Source organism: Nanorana parkeri, unplaced genomic scaffold (assembly GCF_000935625.1).
Source record: "Nanorana parkeri isolate BGI_ZX_2015 unplaced genomic scaffold, ASM93562v1 scaffold210, whole genome shotgun sequence".
Classification (NCBI taxonomy): domain Eukaryota; kingdom Metazoa; phylum Chordata; class Amphibia; order Anura; family Dicroglossidae; genus Nanorana; species Nanorana parkeri.
In genome coordinates this window covers 228,243-235,014 of record NW_017306478.1, presented here as the reverse complement: position 1 = coordinate 235,014, position 6,772 = coordinate 228,243, and the positions used below count along the sequence as shown (strand labels likewise).

Genomic DNA, 6,772 nt, shown 5'->3' with positions numbered 1-6,772 from the left:
AAAGGGGTTTTCCAGAAATACAATCCGATTTCAGGATCTTTCCAAATATCTGAGAAAGCAGTCATGGCCTTCTGGAAGCACTCAATGGTATAGCACCAACAGTAAGTGTAGTGCAGCTGCTCTGTGGCCCAGATCGTCCTTCATTCCTCAGCGCTGAGAGGCGATCAACGAAGTATCGGTCCGCTTTTCCTAGACCCCACCCCCCTCGATGACATGGCATGGCTATACGGATCCTGATTGGCTGACTGATGAGGAATTCCTGTCTCATAAAGTAAATGTCCACTTTAAAGTGAACCTGTCACACACTGAGCGCGGTGAGGAATGGCAGGGCGGAGCTCGCTGTCAGCCGATCCCGAGATGGTGGCAGCTATCGTATGCTTGGAATCACATGATGATCTTTATAATGGGCACAATGGCGGTCTATGTATGGGTGGCAGTATGGGACATCTGGATTTGAGTGTGGGCAGAGTGTGTGATGTGTGTGCGGAGACAGTACCTGGGTTGGCGGTCTGGGGAGCGGGACCCTGGCGGTGACCTGCCCCTGTAGCTGGGTGAGTATCGGCGCTGTGGAGGAAAAGAAAACAATGAGAAGGAAGTAATAACATGGCAACAGCAAGGGGGAGGAGCCAGTGAAGGACCAACATGACTACTCATGACTGGGGTGGGATTCAGGTCTGTGCAGGGGCGGGCCTCTCACCTTGTCACGCCCCTCATACGTATAGTCCTCCCCCGAGCGCTTGGAGTAGGGCGATGGGGAGCGGGGCCGGGATTTTGAGCGGGGTCGGGATTTGGACCGGGGCCGGGATTTGGAGCGGTGGGAGGCTCCAGGCCTAGACCGGGACCGGCCCCGTGATCGGGATCTGTTTCTGGCAGGGGATCGGCCTCTCCTAGGCGGAGAGTGCTTTGTCCTATCAGGGGAGCGGGACCAAGAGCGTCGGGACCGGCCATGGTGGGGGGGAGAGGTAGGGGACTTCCGGTAGACGTCCCGGGGGGAGTCCGGGGAAAAGCCGCGCCGCATCGGAGTTCGGTACATGATGGCGGCGGACCACTCTCCCTGACTAACTGCGCTCCGGTCACCTGACCTACGTGTACGTCACGGCGCAATGCCAGAAGTGTCTCCAGGCGACGTCACAGTTTGCTACCGCCATGTTGATGCACCCTCCACATATGGGTATTACGCCGCCATCTTGGTACACCGTTCATGTAGGACTATGTGCGTGTGCAGCCGCCATCTTGGTACACCCTCCCAGTAGGGGCTTTATCAGTATTTTGACGCCATCTTGGTATACCCTACCTGTGTTTTTGTAACGCCTTCCTGACTGGAGGCATGATTTCCTCATGTGCTCTAATGTCCACACCTAGGATGTATGTGGAATGTAATAATATTACAAAGTCCAGTTTGTGCTTTAATGGGCCCTATATTATGGAATTTACATGGACAAAGATGGCAGCCAGACCATGGGGTACCTGAAATGTGATCTTCTATACTGTCATTGTAGGGGGGAGTCATTGTACTGCCAACGCCCAGAGATCCAATCAGCAGTCAATAATAACTGCCTGCACATAAAATTACTTTATCATACTACAGCAGATCTTACGAGGGTTCTTTGGGCATGCCCTTTAGCTTGGCACATGGGCATTTTGCTGCTCAGTGTGGCAGTAACATTAATGTTTTCTAAGGTCTTAGGAGGCTGTGCGGGGTCTTAGGAGGGCTGTGCTGGGTCTCAGGAGGCTGTAGGGGGTTTTAGGGCTGTGCAGGGTCTTAGGAGGGCTGTGCTGGGTCTCAGGAGGCTGTGCAGGGTGTTAGGAGGCTGTGCAGATTCTCATGAGACTGTGCTGGGTCTCAGGAGGCTATATGGGGTCTTAAGAGGGCCTGTGCTGGGTCTCAGGAGGCTATGCAGGCTCCCATGAGGTTGTGCTGGGTCTCTGGAGGCTATATGGGGTCTAAAGAGGGCTGTGTTAGGTCTCAGGAGGCAGTATGGGGTCTTAGGAGGGATGTGTGGGGTTTCAGGTGGCTGTGCTGAGTCTTAGGAGGCTGTGGGGGGTCCCAGGAGGCTGTGTGAAGTCTTAGGAGACTGTGCAGGGTCTCAGTACTCGTACTCTCACAAGTACGAGTAGTCATGAAAATGCCCCGAGACCCCTGCCCACCCCCCGTTGCCTTGCGAGAAATCCGACCCTGCATGCTGTGGCAGTGTAAGCCAATGCCACTGTGGAGGATGGCGTCCTTGGCACCTAGGACTCTCAGCCAAAGGGGCTGAGAGGGCCCAGAAAGTAAAGCAGGTTATAAGGAAGAACCTGGCTTTTCAGGTTATAAGGAACAACCTGGCTTTTCAGGTTCTTCCAAGTTTTCCTAAATGTAGCTGGGATCTGGAGATCTCTTAGAGCTCTGGGTGGGATGAGATCTCCAGTCCTGGGGCCAGGTGTTGCCAATGACCAGTATAGCTGGATCAGGTGGCTGAGAGCAGCCTTATTAGGAGTCTGGACCAGAGTTCAGAGAGGAGTGTTGGAGTTGTGTGGGTGCAGGAAGCACAAAGCCACAGCAGACTCAGGTGCGTGTGGGACACGTGGAACAGCCAGGGAAGGCTGGGAGAGGTCAGGAAGGTCGGTGACCCTAGGACCGCTGGGACACACTGCTGGGAGAGCAGAGTGAGGGCTCATGAGGAAAGCTACTGAGCCATATAAAGGACTGTCTTATGCTGCTGCTGCAGGCTATTTTGTGTTTGTCCTTTAATAAACTGCATTCTACTTGATTTACCTGGACTACAGTGGAGTGTCCTTGTTACAATACATAGAGCACCCCAATGTAACTCAGCTGGAAACTTTCACATCATTATACATAATATCCATCATTATTGTTGTGGCCTGTGCATGTTGGACCCTAATGAGCTCATCAAGAGCCTGTCCTGACCCTGAGATGTCAGCTGGAGTCGTCCAGTGCCCCAGAGATCGCAGGAGATTTGGGCAGCATTGCAGGAGATTGGGAGAGGGGTGGGAACCTGGGTGGCTACTGAAACCCTGTGTGTGTGTGAGAGACATTAGTGGCTGGTTAAATGTACAAATCCTTGGGCGGGTAGAACAGTACACATTTATATATTCCAAACATGCTCACAGCTTTTTCCACTTGAATTAAATATTCATAGTAAGGAGGTGATAAGGCGTGGATTTAGGCATTTACCCTGAAAAGTGGCTCCTCAGTATAGGAGTACATATTGCAACAAGTAGGAGCTGCAAGGACTGAGACATCAAAGGGACAGTACAGTAAAGGTGGGTGCAGCTGGGTATTGGAATCGGTTGGGTGACTTAACATGTCCTACTCCATGGTTCCTCTCATGCTTCCAGGCCTTTGCTGTGGCCCAATGCCAGTTCTATGTGACACTGCAATACCGCAGTTAGCAACACTGTCCCCGAGCTCTGCCACAATCACCAACATGAACCTCCCCCAAGGAGATCAGAGATGTGAGCCATTCATCATCCTGGGAGGCCAGCATGGAGCACCAACAGGCTCTCTAAAAGAGCCTCTGACCCATAGGAACATGGAATGGACCTTCCAAGACAAGAACGGAGCAGGGGAAGCAGTGTCACACTTCTCCACTGTGGACAGAACCATAACAGATGTCCTTCTATCCACAGGAGCCCTCCATGTGTTCTTCAGCCAGATGTGCTCACTGCTCTGACCAGGAGGTGTTTGCAGGGAAGGCCACACCGTACCCATGAGAACTTCCTCAAAAGTGTATTGCAATGGAGCCAAGCTCAAGTGGGTTGTCCTGGAACAAGGGAAAAAGACTCAATTTGCCAATTACAGTCACCACCATGATATGTATGAAAATGTTTATTTGTGGCTTTCTTTCCAGAAACAGCCATCAGCCCATTGACCAACCTCTCTAGGCTGTGAATCTGATGTGTTTAAAGCCTATCTCCACACAGCTTTGGATGGGGAGGTTTAGACTCTGTAAGGTTTCTCTCATGCCTTCCCCTCATTTCCTGTCTCAGTGACATCCTGTGTGACAGTGACACCAGAAAAGGAAGTCAGAAGGGATCCTCCTAATGGGGACAAAGCTATAAATCCCTGAAAGAGTTGATTTGCGATTCCATCCAGAACGAAAGGAAAATAAGCCTATGGCTGGTGTTGCCACTGTTGACCTGCTGAGTCAGCCCCATTCAGATCAGAGAGGTGAGTGAGTCACCACTTGGCACCAGAATCTTCCCTCAGTGCAGATATAATATTCAGTACAAAGATCAAAGCTCCAAGACATCTATAAGACAACAACCAAGACACGGAGAGCCCACATACAGGTACCAGGGCCCCAATCGCTGGATATCGAGACTCTGTGACACAATATAACCATATACAGGTATCGAGACACTTCAACACCATATACAGGTACCGGGGACTCTACTGCCAAATATCAAGACACTCCACCACCATATACAGGTACCATGCTCCAACTGCCAAATACTGAGACATTCCACCACCATATACAGGTACCGGGGACTCTACTGCCAAATATCAAGACACTCCACCACTATATACAGGTACCAGGGACTCAACTGCCAGATGTTGAGACACTCCACCACCATATACAGGTACCATGCTCCAACTGCCAAATACTGAGACATTCCACCACCATATACAGGTACCATGCTCGTACTGCCAGATACTGAGACACTCCACCACCACATATCGGTACCAGGGACTCTACTGCCAGATATTGAGACACTCCACCACCACATACAGGTACCAGGCTCCAACTGCCAAATACTGAGACATTGCACCACCATATACAGGTACCAGGGACTCTACTGCCAGATATTGAGACACTCCACCACCACATACAGGTACCCAGGACTCTACTGCCAGATATTGAGACACTCCAGCACCACATGCAATCACCAGGCTCCAACTGCCAGATATTGAGACACTCCACAACCATATGCAGCTACCAGGGCCCCACCTCCCAAATATTAAGGCGCTTGACCACCATATACAGGTAGGCTAGATGTTGTGAGTTTTAGTTAAAGGATATCTTTTATTTAGGCAAATACAGAAAAATAACTGATTACCTTGCCAGAATTCTGGTGTCCTTGTAACTTCCTGTGCACTGAACTGATAAAAAGCTTGCAGAGACTATGTAGTCTCTGCAATTTCAGCTACTGAAGCCGATAACTACTTCAGAGTGATCATAGGTCTCTTGGTGGCCTCTGTCGCTAGTCTCATGCTTAGTGGTCTATCTTTCTGGTCTCCATATTGGTGGCCTCCTTTACTAGTCTATCTCTTGGTGGTCTCCCTCACTTGTCTTCTACTTGGTGGCCAGTGGGAAGAATGCCCGTACATTGGGGGTCAGTGGGAAGAATGCCCCTTACATTGGTGGTCAGTGGGAAGAATGCTCATTACATTGGGGGTCAGTGGGAAGGATGCTCCTTACATTGGGGGTCAGTGGGAAGAATGCTCCTTACATTGGTGGTCAGTGGAAAGAATGCTCCTTACATACATTGGTGGTCAGTGGGAAGAATGCTCCTTACATTGGTGGTCAGTGGGAAGAATGCTCCTTACATTGGGGGTCAGTGGGAAGAATGCTCCTTACATTGGTGGTCAGTGGGAAGAATGCCCATACATTGGGGGTCAGTGGGAAGAATGCCCCTTACATTGGGGGTCAGTTTTTAAGAATGCTCCTTACATTGGTGGTCAGTGGGAAGAATGCTCCTTACATTGGTGGTCAGTGGGAAGGATGCCCGTACATTGGGGGTCAGTGGGAAGAATGCCCCTTACATTGGGGGTCAGTGGGAAGAATGCTCCTTACATTGGTGGTCAGTGCAAAGAATATCCGTATATTGGGGGTCAGTGGGAAGAATGTCCGTATATTGGGGGTCATTGGGAAGAATGTCCGTATATTGGGGTCAGTGGGAAGAATGCCCCTTACATTGAGGGTCAGTGGGAAGAATGCTCCTTACATTGGGGGTCAGTGGGGAAGAATGCCCCTTACATTGAGGGTCAGTGGGAAGAATGCTCCTTACATTGGGGGTCAGTGGGAAGAATGTCCGTATATTGGGGGTCAGTGGGAAGAATGTCCGTATATTGGGGGTCAGTGGGAAAAATGCTCCTTACATTGGACAGGCCCCGTGATCGGGATCTGTTTCTGGCAGGGGATCGGGAAGTGGGAAGAATGTCCGTACATTGGGGGTCAGTGGGAAGAATGCTCCTTACATTGGGGGTCAGTGGGAAGAATGTCCGTATATGGGGGGTCAGTGGGAAGAATGTCCGTATATGGGGGGTCAGTGGGAAGAATGTCCGTATATGGGGGGTCAGTGGGAAGAATGTCCGTATATGGGGGGTCAGTGGGAAGAATGTCCGTATATGGGGGGTCAGTGGGAAGAATGTCCGTATATGGGGGGTCAGTGGGAAGAATGTCCGTATATTGGGGGTCAGTGGGAAGAATGTCCGTACATTGAGGGTCAGTGGGAAGAATGCTCCTTACATTGGGGGTCAGTGGGAAGAATGTCCGTACATTGAGGGTCAGTGGGAAGAATGCCCCTTACATTGAGGTTCAGTGGGAAGAATGCTCCTTACATTGGGGGTCAGTGGGGAAGAATGCCCCTTACATTGAGGGTCAGTGGGAAGAATGCTCCTTACATTGGGGGTCAGTGGAAAGAATGTCCGTATATTGGGGTCAGTAGGAAGAATGCCCGTACATTGGGGGGTCAGTGGGAAGAATGTCTGTACATTGGGGGTCAGTGGGAAGAATGCTCCTTACATTGGGGGTCAGTGGGAAGAATG

The 6,772-nt window shown here is 50.8% G+C and overlaps 1 protein-coding gene across 1 annotated transcript in view; it reads right to left on the bottom strand.

Annotated features, from left to right (window-relative positions):
- LOC108786418 (serine/arginine repetitive matrix protein 2-like) overlaps positions 1-1,082 on the bottom strand; it is a 4,256-nt gene extending 3,174 nt beyond the window's left edge. Inside the window, exons 1-2 of the mRNA XM_018555706.1 lie at positions 698-1,082; positions 497-564 (exon numbers count right to left, since the gene is read on the bottom strand). Of these exons, the coding sequence (XP_018411208.1) occupies positions 497-564; positions 698-1,033 (404 nt within the window). The 5' untranslated portion in view covers positions 1,034-1,082. The remainder of the gene's footprint in view (positions 1-496; positions 565-697) is intronic.
- Positions 1,083-6,772: the final 5,690 nt, after the last annotated feature.